The following is a 22,809-nucleotide window of genomic DNA, read 5'->3' on the forward strand; positions in this document are numbered from 1 at the left end:
AACAATATTATGTGCCAATGATAACCCTAATCACAGACATTCAGGAAAGGGCCAATTTGGGCTAAATCCAGTTGTTGGTCTCATGCAAAGCTGAACAACTGAATCAATGGGATTTACACAGATGTTGACTTAATAAACAATTACACCAATTTTAATAAAAACTGTCCATTCAATGGATCTGCTCTAGGTAGACCAATACATAGATTTAGCCCTTCATTTATAAAATGCACTTTCTGCCAAAAATCGGGTTTGTAAGAGACAAAAGGTTCACAGCTTCTATTCAGAAAGTCATACATTTCAAAATGATCCATAACCACCTGTTGGTATCTTGTTTCTATCCTTTACCACGAGTGAAGATGTTCATTTCTCTTTCAATAAGCCTCACCTGCTACAACCCCCGATGATAAAGTAGCAACAAGTGGAGTCTTCGTTTTGGGATTGATCTGAGCTAGATATTTGAAAAGCAACCCATCCTCCGCCATAGCATAGATTACACGTGGCATTGGGAAAATGGATCCAAGGAGACTGAATAAAAAGCAAAACAATAATAACAACAACAGCAACATGCAATATGGCCAACATTAATTCATGCAGTGTATCAAGGAAAAAAGAAAAGGCTAATTAGCAGCACCTCATACCAGCACCTCATACCAGAAACATAATTGTTATTCAGGGCAGGAGAGGAATATATGGTACACAAGACACACTACAGTCAAGATAAAAGTTCTTTGAACCCTCAACTGATTTGTATGAAATCTAAACATTTCTGTGCAGATTGCTTTGCAGCCCCTGTCTGGTCTGTGAAGAGATATTTTTATTCAAACTGAATCTGTGCCAAGATGGAGCAGCAGGATTTACTATATAGATCGCATCTGGTTTACTATATAGATCGCACTGCTTTTCGCACAGTGCTCAGATTTTCTTCACCATATTTGAAAGGTGTGATCATGAGGTTCAGCAGAACAGTGCCTCCGCACTCATAATAAAGAATTTGGGTCAGTATTTATGATATTGTTCTTTACATAGTCTGAACAAAAAGAGAAATTCTAACCAAATTGTGTCCACATACCATGATTCAGTAAAAAGTAAAAATTTCTGTAATTTTACAGAAATTTACTTGGTCTATCTAACCAGGTTAAATTGACATAAAGTCAAGTTTAAGATGAATGTTAAAAAAAGCATTAAAAGAAATTTGATCAGATGAACCTGGTAACATCTAAAGATTATATACAATATATCACTCACTTCTTAGAGGTTTTTCAGATGTATACATTTGAGAGGAATATAATGTATGAAATGTAATAGTATACACAACCTTTTTTTTTGCCACTTGTGAGAATGAGTTTTAATTTTACTGTGCGGAGTAAAATATTCATGACTGATAATGAAAAAATCTTGTATCTTCACTGTAGTTTCCTCAAAACAGCATACCAGAAGGATAAATCTAGTAATATTACAATACAATCAAGCATCTGAACACCTTGAAAAATTGTACCATGCAGCAAAATAAAATAAATAAAAAACAAGCCTTTTTACCTCATAGTCAGCAAAGCCTTACCAAAAAAGAAAGTCAGTGACCAATTACATAATGCATTGACACTTAATAATGAAATCATCTGAATGGAAACAGCTTTCTTTTAAAGTTAAGCCTTTGCCAATTTGGCAATAGGAGAACATATTTCTTTGCTGGACTCCTACTGCCTGAATCCCACAGCCAGCATGGCCATCATCTGTGGGATTTCGCAGTCATTCTACAAACAGTATTTCCCATCTCTGATTATAAGTGACTGTATTATCCCAAATCATTAATGACTCACAAGAATGTCTAGGCCTACTGAGTCTCTAGATCCTTCTAGTTCCTGCTATCTGAAATCTTTCTTATCTGTGATTTAACCTGGCTCTTTCAATACGAAAACTTTGGTCTCTGCCACTGTAATACAGTTCTTCTTCCCATATTGTTCTCAATGTAATGTTACTTTATTTTAATTGCTGTGCTAATCCATATTATTTAATTAGCTACTATTCTGGCAACATGGGCATACTTGAGTGCTATATTTAGAAGCTGAGAAACTGCATTTAATCTCCTAATTAGCGTGTCTATCAGTATTGTTACTACATGAAGCATGGCTGTGTTGGGCACAGTCTTTGACAAATGTAACCCTCCAAACATGCAACTCTGTGCACTTCCACTTTATAGTTTACAATATCCACATTTATTGCTGGCTGTACAGACCCCTACGAGTACACTATTGTAACTGGCAGGGAAAAAATACTTTTATATTTAATTTGTTCCCTCTGTCTTGCAGTGATACATGAATATATCCATATGGTTTTAAAAGGGGTGAAATATCCAATGCTCAACATGTGGGAATGAAATATTAGAACTACTACTGTCCATCAGACTAAGTGACAAGAACAGTTGCTTGAAAAGCTGAGAGGGCATTTTGACCCAGCACAGATATAATGTTTCCAATCTCCTTGCTACAATTAAATGATTTGAATTGTGTATTCCCCTTTTCTCTGGATGTATTCCACTGCCAGTGTATTCATTGCAATGTACAGTTGCCTCAGCTCTAAGCAGACTGTTTCCTGAAAATTAATTTCAATGCATATCATACTTTGGTTCAAGATGAATCCATATTAGCTGTAATGTGGATGTAGTGTTACACCCTGGTCAAAGCAAAGCAAAGCAAAGCAAAGCAAAAGAGAGAGAGATAATTCACATAGGGGAGAGTAAGAAAGAGTACATTAGCTTAGCAGGTCCTGATTTCCCAGCTGTTATGCAGAGACTAGGAACATCATGTCTGCATTAGATGAAATGCATCAGATGAATGCAATAAGCATCACTGTTGACCTTTTTCATAGTCAGACGCTGAACAGGCATATTATACAAACCCAACATGTATGCTAGTTTTAAATACCACACCAGCCACAGCATTAATAGCAAACAAGCATACCCAAATGTTAGCAAGCTGGTGCAGGACTGCTGGTTTTAAATGCTGGACAGTTTCTGGATTCTTTTAAATTTAATTATGGCTATAAGAATTTCTGCCTCAAAAGACAGCACAGCCAGTGACTAGTGAAATCAAAATCAAGAGCAGTTTCTTTACACACATGCTTATTCTTGTGAGGATTCTCAGTCATTCAAGTGAGGTTATCTGGAAGCTGAGTCATGGCAAGTGGACTTCTTTCTTTTTAGGGTGAAATGTTTTGCTACTCATCCATGTAGCTTCTTCAGTTTGAGGAGAGTTAGTAGGAGGCATGTGGTGTGTGTGTGTGTGTGTGGATAGATGGATAGATGGATAGATAGATAGATAGATAGATAGATAGATAGATAGATAGATAGATAGATAGAGAGAGAGAGAGAGAGAGAGAGAGAGAGAGAGAGAGAGAGAGAGAGAGAGAGAGAGAGAGAGACAGACAGACAGACAGACAGACAGACAGACAGACAGACAGACAGATAGATAGATAGATAGATAGATAGATAGATAGATAGATAGATAGATAGATAGATAGATAGATAGATAGATAGATAGATAGATAGATAGATAGATAGATAGATAGATAGATAGATAGATAGATAGATAGATAGATAGATAGATCAGGGATCTCCTTCCAACTCTCCTCAGACTGAAGAAGCTGCTTGCATGAGTTTCAACTTAACAAGAAAGAAGTCCAGTTGCCATGACTGAACTTCCAGAAATCTTTATTTTATACAAACAAAGACCTTATTCCAATTCCTAATATCAATTAAAGTAGACCTATTAAATAAACAGGGTTTACATAACGTTGGCTTACCATTTATCAATTGATACTACAGGCTTACTTACTCTGATATGCTACCAATTGGATTCAATTGCATAATCCTGATAAAACTTTTCACATCCATCTTTTCCTGATTTTGATACCACATGAGTTTTTCAGCTCAAAGAGCTGATCATCTTAAATAGGCAAAAAAACAGACACACAAACATTTTGTGCCTCTCAAACTAAGAAGGTGGCAACCAGTTCTAGAGCTCAGCATGATTTGACCAACAGCAAACTATATCGTTCACATCATTTCTGTATATAAAATCTATTCAATACTTTTCAAGTAGGCTGATTTCCTCGATGAGATCATTTCCAGAGAATTACTTAGTTTCCTTTATTTTTACCTTGTTGACAAAGCACACAGAGATCCCACTGCTACAACATATTTTGCTGGGCCCCATCCAACATATTCGAATGCTACAGGAAGCGGGCTTTTCTCATCTATTAGGTAGTATGGCATCATAAGAGTTAAAGCAGCTGAAACCCCAAAATAGGCCATAAAACAGACCAGCAGGGAAGTTACAATTCCAATAGGTATGGCTTTCTGGGGATTTTTGACTTCTTCCCCTATGGAGGAGAAAAAACACATTTTCAATGTGAATACTGGCATTAGAAAAATTAACTAGTGAGATTTAATTGTAGAAGATGTAGCATCTAGAAGAATGAATGTATCTGTGAGATATTTTTAAAATGAAGCATCATTTCCAATCAAGCAAATATGACAGAAAACACAAGACTAAAAACAAAAATCCACCAGACAGCAACTGGATTTAGGCCACCATCTAAAGTGAATTTTGCACGGTTTAAAAAATTCCTTTCTAGAAATTCTGTTAAAATGTGCCAATGTGTATGATTAATGACACAGTCCTTAGTATGTTTTTTTCATACATCTCACTGTGATCAAAGGGACTTAGTTGCTAGGACTGAATCCTGTATCCATTATTAGCACCAGGTAAATATATTAAGAACTTTATTTGGGATCAAGCGAATCGCTATGAAAACAATACCATCTGCTAGACAACAACTTGAAAAATAACCAGTGTTAGCACTGAAGTGGGTTCGCACTAATGGAACAGTACATTGTTTAGTATCCATGTCAAGCACTACCCTCTTTAGGGGGAAAGGTATGCGAGGGGAAAAATTCAATCCCACACTCTTCCCTTGTTTACACTGCCATTGTGAGCAACTGTATGTAAGAAAGTTTACTCATCTTCACATCTCCTAAAAATGTTGATACTAACATTGCTGCTACGGTAGCTACTCTGAAAATGAATAATATTTTTTTCTGCTAATATTTCAACAGTATTTGCACACAAGAGCACTGGAGTAATGCATAATGCACAGGAAATTTTATTAATTCAGCTACCTATTAAAATAATTAATTTATTCAATCTCAGCAGGGCCCTACCATAACTAAGGCTAATAATGGTCAGTGAGGAAGAGAGCTATAGTCTAAAACACCCCGAGAAGGCTGGTGTATAGGATCCAAATGCAAAGATGCCTTGCTATAATCCTTTAAGATAACCAATTCTGTGGAGGAACCTGTGTGCATGGTGAGATAGGAAGGGGGAGTGCAACTGAAATATTTCTGTCCTTTCCACCTCTGCAGTGAATCCAGTTCCAATTTGGAGATAGAATCTGGGGGAGGGGGGAAATCCTTCAGCGTAGAGATAACATTAACAAGGACAATGCTTTTGCAACCTCAGCCTGCGCAGAAGAAAAGGGAACAGTGTTGGAAAATAGTGGAGAAAGAACACTTGGGCAGGCTGGCAAATGCTGTATCACACAGAGTCACTCATCGTATCTTTGAAGCAGATGCGGAAAAAGCTTCATCTAAAAAGAACAGCCTATGCTAGCTTTTGGAAATTTTGGAAATAATGAGGCAGCCCATTCAAGGTCTTTGAATGATTCCAGGAGGGCAAAATGGGACTTGGCAGAAACACTGGGTGAATGGTATTAACAATACTTATGTGCCCTCACATTGATTCTGGCTTATAGTAGTTCTCCAGGTATAAAAGATTCTGAAGTGGTTTACCACTCCCTCCTGCAGGTGGCACTCAGGGGCTGTGCAGCTTGCCCAAGGTTGCACAGTCTGGCTCTCCTCCTGGGAGGCACAGTGGGGAAATGAACTCTTGATCCATGACAGTGAACTCAGGTGCTCGAAACCACTAAATTATCAGGCCAGAAACAATTTAGGAGTTCCTAATGTATGGAGTTAAAATTTAACCATGTTCCATACTTCATATTCCCATTTACAGACAGAGCAGAAGGTCCAAACAGCTTATGATTTTAATACTTCTTTCAGTACCAAACGTCCTTTTCAGAATACAAAATGAATTAAAGACATATCAGATGCTCGTCTTTGGGCCTTTATCATTTATAGCCATTCCACTTTCTCAAGCTGAGTGAGATATCTAGGGATGGAGACTCGAGTCGTGGGACTTGCTATCAAGTTGGACTTAAGTCACACCGGTGACTCGACTCAGACTCGATTCAGGTGCGTTTTTTTAACGACTCAGACTCAGCTGACAACTCAGAAGCCACCCACCCCTCCCTTTTTCGGGGGGGGGGGCTTATTTTCAATAAGGACATGGATATGGGACTTGGACCAAAGACTTGCCAATATCCCTGGATGTATCACAACATTTTATCATTTTATTTATGATCCGAAACAAAGAGGTGGTGGCTGTTTTGAAAACATACATGCTCTCTCTGGAATTACACTGGAAGGATAACGTGCTACATTGTTAGATATTTAAAATTGTATTTTATTATAAATGGACTTCTTTAAAATAGTTTACAATTTTACCCTAAATTTCACTTTTTTATACTAAAAACAGACTCGGAAAGGTCATGGTCTCGAAGCAACCAAAAACATTGAATGAATAAATCAAAAACTTAAAAAGCAGGGACTGGGATACTGCTGTGATATGGTCTTTTCCACAACATGCACAGGATCTAATCATAACAGTGTTTGGTATAAATTATGAGAAAATAAAAATTATGGCCTGAGCAGAACATCCCATTCTCATAAATGGACAATGGACAGGAGGATATTAGAACAGGTACCTCACTTCAAATATTTAGGAGTGATGTTCCACCAGTCAGGCTCCTGGACATGTCAGACTGGGTTTACTAAGCACACACTTGAAAAGGCCGTATTTGGCATACTCACAACTAGAGCAGGATGTTTGTTTCCTGCCACTTGTGAAATTCTCAAAACAAAATAACTCCCTGAGATACTGTATGGAGATGAAATTTGGGGATTCACATCAATTAGAAGTCATCCAAAATAAGTTTGCCTGGCTACTGCTACAGCTCGAGTCAGACTGAAATTGGCATTAAAACCAATAATGACCTTAGCTGATAAAGCAGTCAATAACTATTGTTTGAAAATTCTATTCTGCATCCCTTCGAAATTTTTAACACTACCACACAGGCAGATGGAACTTGGGTCATGAAAAACCTTTGTGTTTAATACGGCTGCTCAATCTGGTTTTTCAGATGAGTACGTGAGATACTTCAGTCTTTCTGCAGCAAAACTTGCATTAAAGCAAAGATCTCTGTATTCAAACTGATGTAGGTTTATTAGGCACATCAAGAACTGCACCTCTTTACAAAAAAGATCTCTCATTCATCTTCCACCATATTTAACTGATCTCATGAACACAGAAGCATTCACTAAGGCCCGTCTAGATATGCTGCCACTTGCTATTTTAGAATGTCAGTGAGAAGGAATACCATATAATGAAAGAGTCTACTCCTATGATCAAAAATCAATTGAGAATTTAGTACATGTCATATTTTACTGTCCCTTGCAATGTGCAAGACTGTTGTTGTTGTTTAGTCATTAAATTATGTCCAACTCTTTGTGACCCCATAGACCAGAGCACACCAGGTCCTCCTGTCTTCCACTGCCTCCCGGAATTTGGTCAGATTAATGTTGGTACCTTCAATGACACTGTCCAACCATCATGTCCTCTGTCATCCCCTTCTCCTCTTGCCCTCACACTTTCCCAACATTAAGGTCTTTTCTAGGGAGTCCTCTCTTCTCATGAGATGGCCAAAGTATTGGAGCCTCAGCTTCAGGATCTGTCCTTCCAGTGAACACTCAGGGTTGATTTCCTTTAGAATTGATAGGTTTGTTCTCCTTGCAGTCCAGGGGATTCTCAAGAGTCTCCTCCAGCACCACAATTCAAAGGCATCAATTCTTCAGCGGTCTGCTTTCTTTATGGTCCAGCTCTCACTTCCATACATCACGACAGGAAAAACCGTAGCTTTGACTATGTGGACCTTTGTCGACAAGGTGATGTCTCTGCTTTTTAAGATGCTGTCTAGGTTTGTCATCACTTTCCTCCCAAGAAGCAGATGTTTTTTAATTTCAAGGATGCTGTCACCATCTGCAGTGATCATGGAGCCCAAGAACGTAAAATCTGTCACTGCCTCCATATATTCCCCTTCTATTTGTGAGGAGGTGATGTTCTTAGTTTTTTTTGATGTTGAGCTTCAGATCATTTTGGCGCTTTCCTCTTTCACCGTCATTAAAAGGTTCTTTAAGTCCTCCTCACTTTCTGCCATCAGAGTGGTATCATATGCATATCTCAGGTTGTTGATATTTCTTCCAGCAATTTTAATTTCGGTTTGGGATTCATCCAGTCATGCCTTTCACACGATGTATTCTACATATTAGCTAAATAAACAGGGAAACAATATGCAGCCTTGTCTGACTCCTTTCCCAATTTTGAACCAATCAGTAGTTCCATATCCTGTTCTAACTGTTGCTTCCAGTCCCACATATAGATTTCTCAGGAGATAGATAGGTCAGGCATTCCCATTTCTTTAAGAACTTGCCATAGTTTGCTGTGGTCCACACAGTCAAAGGCTTTTGCGTAGTCAATGAAGCAGAAGTAGCTGTCTTTCTGGAACGCTCTGGCTTTCTCCATAATCCAGTGCATGTTAGCAATTTGGTCTCTAGTTCCTCTGCCTCTTAGAAATCCAGCTGTTACTTCTCGTAGTTCTCGGTCCACATACCACTGAAGCCTTCTTTGTAGGATTTTGAGCATAACCTTGCTAGCGTGTGAAATGAGTGCAATTGTACAGTAGCTGGAGCATTCTTTGACACTGCCCTGCTTGGGAATTGGGATGTAGGCTGATCTTTTCCAGTCTTCTTGCCAGTGCTGAGTTTTCCAAACTTGCTGGCATATTGAGTGTAGCACCTTAACAGCATCATCTTTTAAGATTTTAAATAGTTCAACTGGAATGCCATCACCTCCACTGGCCTTGTTGTTAGCTATACTTTCTAAGGCCCACTTGACTTCACTCTCCAAGATGTCTGGCTCAAGGTCAGCAACCACACTATCTGGGTTGTCCAAGACATCCAGATCTTTCTGGTATAATTCCTCTGTTTATTCTTGCCACCTATTCTTGATGTCTTCTGCTTCTGTGAGGTCCCTAACATTTTTGTCTTTTATTATGTCCATCTTTGCACAAAATGTTCCTTTGATATCTCTAATTTTCTTGAACAGATCTCTGGTTTTTCCCTTTGTATTATTTTCCTCTATTAGGAAATACTGAGGTCTATTTTGGAGCAATTCCCCTAGAAGATCTGACTAAGACAAACTCAGAGTCTTACTTTCAGGTAAGGACAAATTTGTCACAGTTTGAATGGAAAAGTTTATTTCCATTCTCTTTAAAAACAAAATCTGCATCATCTGCCACTAATCACTGATACTAATCACTGTCACTGAATTAGTATTTTATAGTTAAAATTACTAAGTGTATTAACGTTTGTTTGCATATGTATGATGAATTTTTATGTTAAATTTTTAAAATCTGACCAGAAGTTTGATTCATATTTTTTTTACATTGTATTTCATTCTGGTTTTTTTTTTAATTATATAATTTTCCACGGCTTGTGAGCCAAAGCAATAAATTGAATTTGCTTGTTGGCTTATAATAGTTCAATATAAAAACCTTTGTGTCTCCTTGATAGAGACTGGACTTGATGTTCCACAGGGTCTCTTCCAGCTTTGCAATTCTATTATTAGTATTATTATCATTATTTAAAAATGAAAAGCAAAAAAGGAAGAAAACTTACCAGTTGTTGCAATGCAATCAAATCCTATGAAAGCATAAAAGCAGGTTGCAGCACCAGCCAGCGTTCCAGTAAAGCCATATGGCATAAAACCACCAACTCCAAATGCACTTGTTACATTCTCAAAATACGATACATTTCTAAAAACACAATTTGAATTATTACAAGAGTTTTATATATGTATCACCTAATAAAGCAATCTAGGCAACAATAAAACACTTTTCAATATACTTTTAATCACAGGGGTCCCGTAGCCCTCCTTACACTATACGAAAAACAAGCTTCTTTTGTGGTGACTATAAGGGGATTATAACAAGACCCTGCAATACCATACATGTACAGGATCTGAATACAGAATACAGTCTTGCCTCCTAAAAATATTCATTAAAAGCCACCGTCTGACCAAAATGTCACTGAAGAGTGAAAGTCCTTCCCAATAGCACCAGGATACTGTTCTATTATAAATCTGCATTTTTCTGAGTGCTGTTTGTAGTCACGGTTGGATATAAAGTTCCTGTGTATCAGGTTCTGAATATTGACTGTTGCAGAATGGGCGGCATATAAATTAAATAAATGAATAAAATAAATAAATATTCACACACAGTGCTAAATCATAGTTCTGAACTCTATATATGGACAAAAAGAAGCCCTTGAAAAGCACTGGGTTCGTGTTTTCTCCTCGCTTCCTTTCATGCAACTGGCAGGACAAAATAAACAAGAATTCAGCTTTCTTTCAGAAGAGTCATTTAAACTAGAATTGAGTTTTCCTTTAGAAAAGTCCTACCTTGTTATGTGCAAATCAGAAATAGTGGTTTGAAATAAATCTAGTTTATAAAAAATACTGACAGAGCAAACCAGGACATACTCAGCAGTTTACTAGAATTTCTTTTAAAACAACAGTTCTAGTTTCTATGTAACAACAAGCTAGGAGAGGACTGAACTTAACCTGACTTCTGGTTTATTCATCCTGTTTACATGAGAGGAGGAGAGAGAGGAGAGACTGTAAGCTTAGAGCTTTGCACGAGTTTCTTTCTGCTTATGCCACCTTGGGTCCTTTTAAGGAGAAAGGCAGAGTAAAAACATTCTAAATAAATAAATAATGCATGGCTGCTGCTGAACACAATTTAGTACTACATATGAATTCTCCCCTCCCCCACAAAAAGCAAAAGGGGCAAGAGAAGTAGAATGAACAGGGGTGAAAATCTACATTACTTTATCTCTATTGTGTAGTTTATAAGAAATTCTTCAGTTTTCTTCCAGTTACCAATATCTCCTTTCACAAAGCCAGAAGTCATGACAAAGAGAAGGACCAAGATGTTAATCCCAGTGAAGATTTTATTCACCCATGCAGATTCTTTTACCCCAAATGATAACAGACCTATAAAACAAGAGTGTTTTTAATGAATTACATCACAACTACATATCACAAAGGTATAACTGCTATCACTTCTAATATAAGATATAACTGCTATCATTTCCAATATGTTTATTACAGCTTCAAAATATTTTGCCTATTTATAGTATATACATAAAAGGCCAATCTACATACAGAGCAAGCTGGAAATTCTCTACATAGAGTTGAATTCATAGTCCACACACATGGTACACCCACATTTCTGCCACTGCCTGTACAAGTCTGCACTGGGTGTACATGCACAGTGTCATCTGCAAATGACTTTTGAGGTAGGAGATTTGTGGTAATCATATATTACAGATATACACATGTAACTTGAAGCAGGGATCGCAAAACACATATTTTAGGGCACCTGGGCATCAGCTTCAGAAATGCAACGTTGATGAAATTGCTAGGTTGCCAAGTCTGTGAACTAGCCCTACTTGAATCAAAACAAAAGACAAAACAATTAAAAATGCCGAAGGATCACAGCCTTTACTGTGCAATATGCAATAATACACTCTTGCAATAGGCAACAGTAAAAGGGTGTAATGGTTTTGGCATTTTTTGTCTTTTTTGTCTTTTTGTCTTTCTTTCTTTTTTTGATTCAGGTACGGTTAGTTCACAGATTCAGTGAGACAGCAATTTCATAAGCATTGTGCTATGCGACAGCAAAGAGCCAAAGTTTGTAGCAGTGATCACTTGCTGAGAAAAAAAGCCTGTAGAGATATTGCCAGAATATCTGGGATGTAAAGTGGGGAACTCAGCTCCCAACCTCTGGCTCTGCAGTCAGATACCTAACTCACCGAGCTAATTAGTTTTGTAGAAATAGAGGTGTGTAAATGCATGTATGTTGTTCAGGGCCAGATAAAGAATATTATCTCATAACTCAGCTGCACTGAGGTTCCAGAATTTAATTTGAGAAGCTAAACAAGGGCCCCCAAAAATAGCTGGCCCATGTGATTAAATCAATTAAATCTCAATGAGGATAATGAAAGAATGAGACGTATTCAGTCAATACTGATGCAACTCTCCTTGATTCAATGAATCTAATTAATCATTGTAGCTGTCAACAGTATAAAAATCAGAGCTAGATTTTCTGCCCTTAGTAAGTTCCCTCTGTATCAATCACAGATAAATAACACTGGAGGTAAAGAAATATACGTAAACAGTTACAACCATTTTCACTTATTGAAAATGACACAGAAAATAATAAAAAGAAAAGTTAAATATTTTTACCTGCTAGGAGCAATATAAGACAGACTGCAAAAAAATCTGGATACTCGGCAAGACCAGAATAATTCATTCTGAAGTAAGCTTTAAAAAAGTAACCAATTTGTTTCCCAAGGAGTTCATCAAAGGTACCACTCCATGCTCTTGCTACACTTGATGTACCTTAAAGAAATGAACAAAACACTGTACACTTTGTGAATCACATGGGTACCATTGTTATTTTAAGGAAAAACCCATCTGTATTTATACGACTTTTAAAAAAAGAAGGTTGTGCATCTCTGCAATGAACAATTTAAGACATCGGCTGTCCTACATTATACTGTATTGTGTCCATTAGTATATTATATCGTTAGGTGTTTTAATCTCTTCCTCCCTCTCCATAACAGACAAAAATCTAAAATGCCCTAAAATACTGGGATATAACAGTGGCAGAGGTCCAGCTTGAGAAATACAAAAACATCATAACAATTAATGCTCTGAATAGTTAATTTACTAAATTTACAGTACACAGTTAGCTATCAGCTGAGCAATTTCATAGGAAGAACATCCCAAGGTGTATTGAAGTAACAATAGCATCAGGTATAATAGGATACAGTGGACCCTTGACTTACAGACGGCTTGACTTACAGACTTTTTGAGTTATAGACTTCTCTGGACGCAAAATTTAGGTTTGACTTGCAGACTGAGATTTGACTTACAGACCAGAAAAAACCCAAAATGGAACAAAAATGGCCTGTTGCGGGATTAATCGGTTTTCAATGCACTGTAGGTCAATGGAGACTTGACTTACAGACTTTTTGACTTGAGAACCGCCTTCCAATATGGATTAAGTTCTCAAGTCAAGACCCCACTGTATATGGGGCACACTGTGAATTTAGTACCCTAGATGATGGTGATGTAATGTTATAATATTACAATATGCCTCCATGTAACCTAACCTGCTTCGCCTCCTTAAGGAAACAGTAGATAAATTTGATGTCTCTCCCTCTCTCTCTATTTTCCCCCTTTTGTGAAAAAAACTACACTTAAAAGGACAGAACAACCCAGAATCACGTTGACAGCACATAACACAGTTGGTAAGGGCCAGATTATATAGGATACTCATGTTGTAATTAGACACAGCCTCCTTAAGTGGTAAAGGACATTTGTTCATTCCATCATGAGTTTCAGCTCCATAAATTGTAAACTAGCTTGTTTTTATTTGATGATTGATCATTGGGAGTAATCAGGAGCTTCGTTTACTAGCTGACAGAGCTGACACAGTACTTTATAATTGTGCAGGAGGAGCATCACACAGATTGGACCTCAGATGCATCTCCTTGGTCCTCTCTTTTCAAATACAACACAAGAGGGCAAATATTACACAATACAGTACAGTAGTTGGAAACAGGAGGTATACAAAAATTCCTCTAGAGACTATACTCTGTCTGCTGAATGATAGCCAGGACATCAGAGGCCCAGTCCTCTAGCTCAAGAAAGCAATGTCCTCAGAAGAAATCTGAAGCTTCATTTCTATAATGCTATCAGAGAGCATGGCTGCTATCAGTAGACACCTATAGGCAGGTCACTCAGCCAAATCCAGATATCCCTGGGAGTGGCCATCTAGTTCCCTGTCCCGTCAACCATTTCTTCCTTTCCCACAGAGCTTTCCAATATGTTGAAGAGTGAGAAATTATCATTCAGAAAAATCCACTGCTGTCACTCAGTCATGGGTAAGAGATCAATAGTGGATCAGAAGCTTGCATACTAGTTTACCACCAATTTCCTCTTCTTGTGCCTTCAACACAATATAGTGTTGGCACAGCTTTTTAAAACTGTGGTTAATACTCACCAAGAGTCTCTATTAACCAAGACTAGCAATCCACTTAGGAGAACAATCCTAGTTAAGAAATATTGCAGACACAACACCACACTATGGCTAAAATTCTGTAGTACATCACAACTAGACTCAGGCCATTGAATTAGTGAGGATTTGATGAGTCAACTTTTGTGTAAGTTTCACTGATTCAGTGGGCCTACTCTAGTTGTAAATTACTACTGGATTTCAATCTGTGTATAAGTTAATGTAATGAAGAGTAAAGTGGGGACATTAGCACTGAAGGGAAAGAAGAAGACAGAGATTCACTATTTTTTTGTGAATCATTGTGTACAAGACCTGTGGATTTTATTCATTCTTGTAAACTCACAGAATTTCCTATGTACCTAATACAAGTTGTTGGGTTCATCTCCTTTCTGCTGTTACTATATCTTATAGGTGAACTTGAAGAGCCTTTCACCTAGGGTGTATGTCATTCATGTCTCATAATTACAGTCTGTAGTAAGTCTATCCCTCACGTATGTTTCTGGCCACTGGATACTGTCCTATTTCCACCACTGCCAATAGCTACTAAAAAGGTCATGTACGTTAAAAGCATGTCCCAAGGATCTTTCACTCTCACATATGCACACAACACTTCTCAAGGTAATTGTCACTAAAGACACAAAGCTGACCAGGTTGTTATTGATGGCATCTTCAAAAAAGATAGAAGATATTTCAAACTCACCTATAACATAGGACAAAATGAGATTCCAGCCAGTGATAAAAGCCCAGAGTTCACCAACGGTGACATAGGTATATAAATAGGCAGAACCAGTCTTTGGAACACGAGCACCAAACTCTGCATAACAAAGGCCTGCCATCACAGAAGCTAAAGCAGCAATGAGGAAAGAAACAACAATACTAGGTCCAGAATTTGCTTTTGCAACTTCTCCAGCAAGGACATAAACACCAGCTCCCAGCGTACTTCCTACTCCTAGTGCAATAAGGTCCATGGTGGATAAACAGCGACATAATTTGGAATCTTCAAGGCTGTCTGAAGTGATAATTTTTCTCCGGAAAAGGCACCGAACAAATGACAAAGATGGTCCACAGGTTTTCATTTTGGACAAAGGAGCCTGAAAAATTAGAGAGATTACTAAACTACCAATATTTCTAAGAATTCTATGATCCTCACATTTACAGTAGCCAAAGAGAACAAACATCAAAGGGAAATTAGTTTCCAGTGTTGATAAATATGTTTCACACCATTCAGAGATAAATCTCAGTTTAAAAGAGACTGAGGATTAACATGCATTATTTGGACAGCTATTTACAGATCTTACAATTTTCAAAAACGAAGAGGAATTTAATGATGAGAACATCATGTTTGGAGAACTTGACAACTAATGGGCCTGTACCCAGAGTAGCTTGTGATATTGGGTGAATTTTTACAAGATGGTAAGCCAGGGATCTCAGCGAAACAAAATCCACTAGCAAACCATAAATTCCACTAGAACTGCCAGATAGCTCAGAGGTTTAGGTAACTTTAGCTTTTCAGGCAGAAAGCGAAACCAGGCAGACAGTTATGCTGTGAAGAATGGTTGCATTAAATGATTAGCAAACCATGGAGTGAAGTTCTGTGTTTTTGTTCCTGCTGCAGCAAAAGTGATTAAGTGGTATGCATCAGCATGTTGCTCATGCATGGTAAGTCAGAGTTCTCAACGACCTCAGTAAGGAGAGTATGTTGTCAACAGAAGATAGCTCAAGATCTAAATGGTAAAGATCTCAGGATCACTTCTGACTTATCTGCGAGGGATTCAGATTGCCATGTGTGTTTGATTTCCAAGGAAATCTGATTCTCACTATTTGAACAAGAGCAAGTAAAATTACATTAAAAACATCCCCTCTCAACTGCTATTCTTCCCTCTTCCACACCATTTGGGGGTGTGGGTGGGTGTGGGTGTCTTTACAAGTTATGCATTCTTCTCTTTGCACTTGGCAGTCTTGCTACTCTGAAGCAGTTTCAGTACTCCTGGAATGCTACTCGGTTGCATTTGACCAGGTCTTTGTTAGACTGTTTTAGAATGTTGCACTATAACACCTGATCTCAAGCAACACACACAATTTCTATATATCCTAGGATATGATTCATGGGATGCAACAAATAATTGACTCCAGCCTTTACACTACCAGTCTGTGTCTGGCTCTGGATGGCTGAACCCAGTGTGGTAATACAACCTGAGTCTGGAGTCTGTCCACTCTGCCTAGTAGAGCCAATTTAAAAAAAACGCCAGCTTCACATCTGTAAAACTGCCAACAGCAGGAGCCTTGACAGTCATGTCCAAACATTGCCATACATAAAGGATCAATGAACAACCTGCTACTTTCTATAAGCTTTGTGACCACTGGAACACATCCCACAGTGCTCAGCATATGGCTGTCCCTTCACAATCATGACAGCTTACTGCACATTTTCTGTATATAGAATTATATTGAGTTCATCTCCATTTCATTGGTGTTTCAAAGATGTTTTTAAAATGTGGTCAGGTACTAGAAAATTTGTTTAGCAAAATGTTAACGGCTGGCATTTATCTCAAAATAAAGTGACATTCACCAGTCTATGCAGAGGCAGTGAGTAGCAGCACAGAGTCTTACCACTCAAAAGCAGCTTCCAAATCCTTGGCTAAACGATGACAAACCAGATGTCATGAAATAGGATCAATTATCAAGTCATCTTCCTTCTTACAACTTTGCAAAGCTGTTTGTAACAATCCTAGACCATTAATTATCACTGAAAAAATCTCTAACTACATAACCTTACAAATGGTTCCACAAGAGATTTCACAGAGTTCAGGATAACTTACTTTGGGGAGTCTAACCTCAGTCCACTGAAAAACTGCTGACTAAGATTTACAAAATACCAAAAAAAACCTATAAGCAGTTTTTCATAAAATATTTAAGCCTTTCCAATTGTGCCCTTCAATATCTTAATTACAGGATAATCTAATCCAATTGGGTTATTCCAAGTAATTTAGACTTTCTGCAGCGGATTGCTGTCTTGTGCTTGCATATTTGCTTGCCATTTTTCTGCATTCTGTCAAAGCATGCAGCTAGTTTTGTGTTTTTACATCTACAAAGTATTGTCAGAAAATCAGACCTACCCAGACTTGAGTCTTTACATTTTTAAGTATGTAATACATTACATATTCAAAAGCTCATTTCCACTTAAAACTTATTTGACTGAAAAATGTCCTTATTAAGCCATTTATAGTAAAGCCACTCAAAGCTTTAACACGCACTATTCAAAGCTTGCTCAGCATGGAATTTGTTTTATAAATCTCCTACTATAATACCAACTTTATTTTCAGCTCAATCATTACTCACCCAACAATAATATCCAGGCTATGGAATTCTCTCTCTCTTTAGTGTAGCAACAAATGATTGAAGAGGATTTACTCAGATATCTCGCTGAAGCAGTGGAAGCAGGAGGTGGTGAGAAGTTGCTTACTCTGAAGGGGTGGAGGAAAAACAGCCACAGGTGATTGGGTGACACTGAGCTTACCCACCTATTTGGCACACACGCACACACACACACACACACAAAAAGGATTTTGCTATGCAGTCACAGTAGTTTGTTTATCTTTTTAAAGATCATATTGCACATATGTTAAATAAATGTACGTGGAGCCCGTTTAATCACTGAGCACATATCTTTCTAAGAGCTAAAGGTATACACTCCAGTCCAGTTCAAAGCTGTATGGGAAAATGTTATTTACACATGACGCATTGTGTCAGTCTGGGGATATAAGTAACTGACTCAAAGCAATGCTTTATGTATTGACAAATAACATGCACGCTCAGAGGGAAAGGGCAGTTCCTGCTCTAAGTAACGATACCACTACAGAGGGTCACTTCCTTGCAGAGATACCCATGCCTGTATGGGAGCACCCAGATTAATCAAGGGCAGGTAACAAATTTTAAGTAATGGAAACAACGTAAGAAAATTTGACACAGTGTTACTGGCATGGCTGTGGAAGAACATAAGTATATCTTGGCCAGAGCTCAAAAACTTCTTTGGACAACTCAGAAAATCCTCCTGCCAGCACAGTCCCTGACCCTGCTGACTGGAAGATGCTGGAGGTTGTCCAATAAAGTACCCTTTTCAAATTCTGATCCAGGGCAGTTTTCAGATGATTTTCAAATATTCAGGGCATACTTAAGAACATTTCTGAAATCAAGGTGTACTTGTCAGTTTCAGTCAAGTTTATTGTATTAGCTAAAAGCCGTCACAATTGTTTAAAATACAAATATGGTCAATTAAAATCATGATAAAACCACAGACATATAAAATAATAAGAGACCCCTCATATCTGAGAATCTCCCACAGGTGTACTTGCTTATACAAAAGACTGCATACATCTCTTAAAATTATGTAACAGTGCAAAACTAGCATTCTCCTCCTCTGCAGAACAGAACTGTAAGTGCAATAAGGCTGCTACAGCAGCCGTGATAAGGACAAGTCACGCTCATTATGCCTTGTTCACCTTCACCTTCGCAAGTGAACAAAAGCATGCAATTCCAAGGGCAGGTTCCTTCTTGATGACCTTTCACTAAGAGGCAAAACTGCTTTCTTTAAATTGACAGTTTGCCAAATGATTTTTTTGTGAGCCAAAAATGAGAAGTACTTTCCCCGTTGTTTTGTGTTTAAATCTTTATTTTCTAAACTAGTTTATTTATATTAATTAGCTGCTCTTTTAATGTTCTGATATCAGGTTTTATTATGGTATTGCTCCACTGTTTGGAGATTCTTTTTCTTTTTGTTATAAAAATTATTTTCAGTAACCTGGGCAACTTTTTTAAAAAATGAAAAAATAGGTTATAAATAAAAAAACCCAAGGGAAAAAAACCCACCAAAATTATTTTTCTCTCTGTCACCAACTCATTAAATTATTTTGATGCAAACATTACATTAAATTCATATTTCCTGCTATTACAATTTTCTTCCAAGCAAAAAATAAAAATAAAAAAAAATCCCTAAAGCTATCTGATTGAGGAATCAGACTTTAAAATGAAGCCTGTGTTTATCTTCCAGTAACCAATCACTAAACAACAGCTAATTTTCAAATAGCAAACTCAGGCAACCTTCTGCTAGAATAAACATTTTTTAAAACTCTTTTAAGAGAGCTCTGCTTATTGATGGGCTAACTGTGAGGGATAGCTCAGTGGCTTAGGTATCTGGCTGTGGAGCCAGATGTTGGGAGTTCGATTCCCCATTCTGCCTCCTGTGAGTAAAGGCAGCATGCATGGCCTTGGGCAAGACACATATTCTCAGGATGCCCTCAGAAGAACAGAGTGATAAACCACTTCTGAGTATTCTCTACCTAGAAAACTCAGGGAAGGGTCACCATAAGTCAAAACTGACTTAGCAGCAAACAATTACTGTATTATGAATCGTACAATTTAGCTATGCTCTCAGTCCTTTCTTCCAAGCACATTTATCTACCTCCTCTCTTTCTTCTATCATAGAAGAAAAAAAGAAATATAAATGCTGCCAAAGAATCTCCCATGCAGCTGCAACTACCTTTTTTTTTTAAAAGTTAGGCACATGGCTTCCCTGACCCATGTGGAACCTTCTGTATTAGGTGAGCTCCGACAGGATGCAAGAGAGCCACGCCACAGGCTCCAGAGGGTAAAAAGTTCATCACCCTGACCATCCTTTATGCTATGACATCTCAGCTCACCAGGGGATGGTGGTCACCAGAAGTGACTGTGTTGTTTAAGACGGCATACATGATAGCCTTCTTTGGGGTCTTCAAGGCAGGCGAGCCAATAGCTGGATCAAGAAATGAGGCCATGGTGAATAGACAGATGTCACCTTCCAGAATGAAAGGCCGTGGTCCCAAGTCTTAGAAACTCAAAGACTGACTGGGAGTCTACTCTTTGCCTCAGACTGAGGCAGGATGGATCCTTTTGTCAAGTCCAGGAAACCAAGGCCTACTTGCTGCAATGCCCTCAGGGGCATGGCCTCTTGCTGGTCCACAATGATGGCACTCTAGTAACTCACGGCCAGTTTTTTGAAGTACTGGAGATAGCAGTAGCACAGGTGAGCTACCTACCCAGAATTTTGCCACTCATACCTTCTGCATGGCAGCCACAGTCGTAGCTGGTCTAGGCATGCCCTCTGAATGAATAAAGCAAATTGGCTGATGGAAACTGGTGGTTTATAAAAACCACGTCTGCGCTCTATAATTCTGATGCTTCTCTTTTTCAGTTCTATCAACAGGTCCGGTGGGCAGCATATGGCTTGTTGGCCACAGCATTATACACTGGGCAGAGCAAGATGCTGCCTCCAGCACTTCAGGACAGCACCTCCACTATCCCATGATATAAAACATGTGGTCGGACCTCCAGAATAGGCCGAAGTAGCACCGGGCAAGGGATGCAGGGAAGGTGGATATTGTGAGGCAACGGGTTACTGGGTCTATTAGCCAGCTCGTTGTGTCCTGGGGTAGACACTGGATTAAACACCCGGATAATTCATTTAAAGGCTCACACCTCTTTCAGGCTGGTGGTGTCCACTTATCTAATTGTAGGAACAATGTCAGCTGCATGATATCAGCACAACCGTTAACAGATTGGTTGCAGCTGGAGTTCTCTGGCGAGAGCTGAGCAAGGCCCAGCTCTAGCGGCAGTTTGGGGCACCGGGTGTTAGATCCAGATGGTTTAAGGGTGAAGACTCCAAACCCAATAAACTTCCCCATACAGGGAGGGAGATTGGTGCAGGGTCATGGTCTGGCCCAGTTCCAGGGCCACTGGCCCAACTCCTGCTGTCAGTGTCCAAGAATCATGGAGTGGCATATGCCAGTGTGGTTTCCAGAACACAGCTACAACCAGTAGAATTGTGTCTGCTGAAGCAAATGGTGGTCGGTATCAGGTAGCACTTGGGCCTCTCAATACACTGGATCCGATCCCCCAATACTGGCCAGAGACCACTTCTGCAATAAAACTGTGGCCCTTTTTACCCCAAAAGAAATGTGAGTATTGTATTCCTGTTGTGTAGTTGAGAGGCTAGGGATGGAGGGGGGAGGAGAGAAGCACTCAAAACAGGCCACCAAATAGAACTGTCTGGATGCACTGTCTTACAAAACTGTGTTGGTTTAAACATCAGTTGTGTCAGGTGGAGAGAAAAGCTAATCTAGGAAACGTTTAACGTACATCATGTCATCCCAGTGTAGACTGCATCACATGGAGCAGGGGTACACTTGATCATCACTATTTGTGGACATGGGAAGATAAGACTCTTGCAACGTCATCAAGGCTCCATAAATGCAGGAGAATAGAATTTAGAGCAGCAGAGCAGAGTCAACAGTGAGAATCCACAAACATCCTTTTCCTCATCTAATCTCAACAAGAATTGCCTTCAGAGAACTTTATATTCTTCTTTTGCAAGCTGAAGTTTACCCAAGCCAATGATTTCTTAACTCTTTCTTTACTTTTAACAAGTGCAACACAAGCAGTTCACCACTTTAAGTTGTTCCTTCATTGGCTGTCATAAGCACATCAAGCAAAGTACACCAACCATGAGTACACGGGCAACTCACAGCCTGGGGAAGGCAGAAGAGTCAACCCAACTTTGTGGGTTGGGATCTCCTCTACCCATTCCCAAGCTGCACACACATCTGGGGACACTTGTAAAGCCAGAAGGAAAGGGAGCAGTTGTAGCTTCTTCTCTCCCTCAAAATTAATATCTGTACAACAAGAACCATTTTGATCCCATTTTATTTTAAATACTCCCGCTTTTGAAATGTTTCAAATTTTTGCTATTTTAACGAACTTACTGTTCCTTTCATTGGCAGTTTTTGTGTCTGCCTTTTAAATTGTAAGCTGCCTTGAGTATAATTTCTGTGGAAGGTTGGGATATTCCAGTGATAATTATTGCAAAAAATATGTATTTTAATTGTTTTAATGCTACAGGGTGGTTTGTGGGTGGTTTTTTTTTTGTGCTTTTTATTATTATTACTATTGACATATACACATAACATTCAACTCGTAAAATAAACTCACAAGCAAGCCCACAGGATGAGGCTCACGTATTGCAGAGAAGTCAGCTCATTATGATCAGCTAAAGTCCTTTCATATATCGGAATGCGATGAAGGACAAGTGTCCTCTTCATTTGAGTTCACAGATTCTATAAATGGGTATCAGGTTTTGTAAAACTGTGTGCTGTCACCACTTCTGTAGAGCGCCTGGACTTAACCAGTTAGCTTTTCCAAAAGTCTTATATACCAGATTTTGTCATACTACTGTAATACCACTATGCTTTCTGTAGACAATAGTACCAGGTTCCCACTCCAAATTATGAAATCACAGGAATCTGCAAGGTATTCAAGATGCATGTGTAGGCTGAAAGGTATGAATAGACCTAGGTCAGCCACACAGCAAACATCATGCAATTAGTATTTTATTCAGGGTTCTTTACT

At 38.7% G+C, this 22,809-nt stretch overlaps 1 protein-coding gene across 2 annotated transcripts in view; it reads right to left on the bottom strand.

Annotated features, from left to right (window-relative positions):
- The window catches only part of SLC7A2 (solute carrier family 7 member 2), an 81,905-nt gene that overhangs the window by 12,602 nt on the left and 46,494 nt on the right, over positions 1-22,809 (bottom strand). The window contains exons 2-8 of one of the 2 annotated variants that reach the window (XM_078394640.1): positions 17,713-17,837; positions 15,074-15,464; positions 12,537-12,692; positions 11,117-11,282; positions 9,908-10,044; positions 4,155-4,377; positions 386-525 (exon numbers count right to left, since the gene is read on the bottom strand). In XM_078394640.1, the coding sequence (XP_078250766.1) occupies positions 386-525; positions 4,155-4,377; positions 9,908-10,044; positions 11,117-11,282; positions 12,537-12,692; positions 15,074-15,449 (1,198 nt within the window). In that variant the 5' untranslated portion in view covers positions 15,450-15,464; positions 17,713-17,837. The remainder of the gene's footprint in view (positions 1-385; positions 526-4,154; positions 4,378-9,907; positions 10,045-11,116; positions 11,283-12,536; positions 12,693-15,073; positions 15,465-17,712; positions 17,838-22,809) is intronic. The other variant, XM_078394641.1, reaches the window with a different exon arrangement.

The sequence above is a fragment of the Pogona vitticeps genome, chromosome 5, assembly GCF_051106095.1.
Source record: "Pogona vitticeps strain Pit_001003342236 chromosome 5, PviZW2.1, whole genome shotgun sequence".
Taxonomy (NCBI): domain Eukaryota; kingdom Metazoa; phylum Chordata; class Lepidosauria; order Squamata; family Agamidae; genus Pogona; species Pogona vitticeps.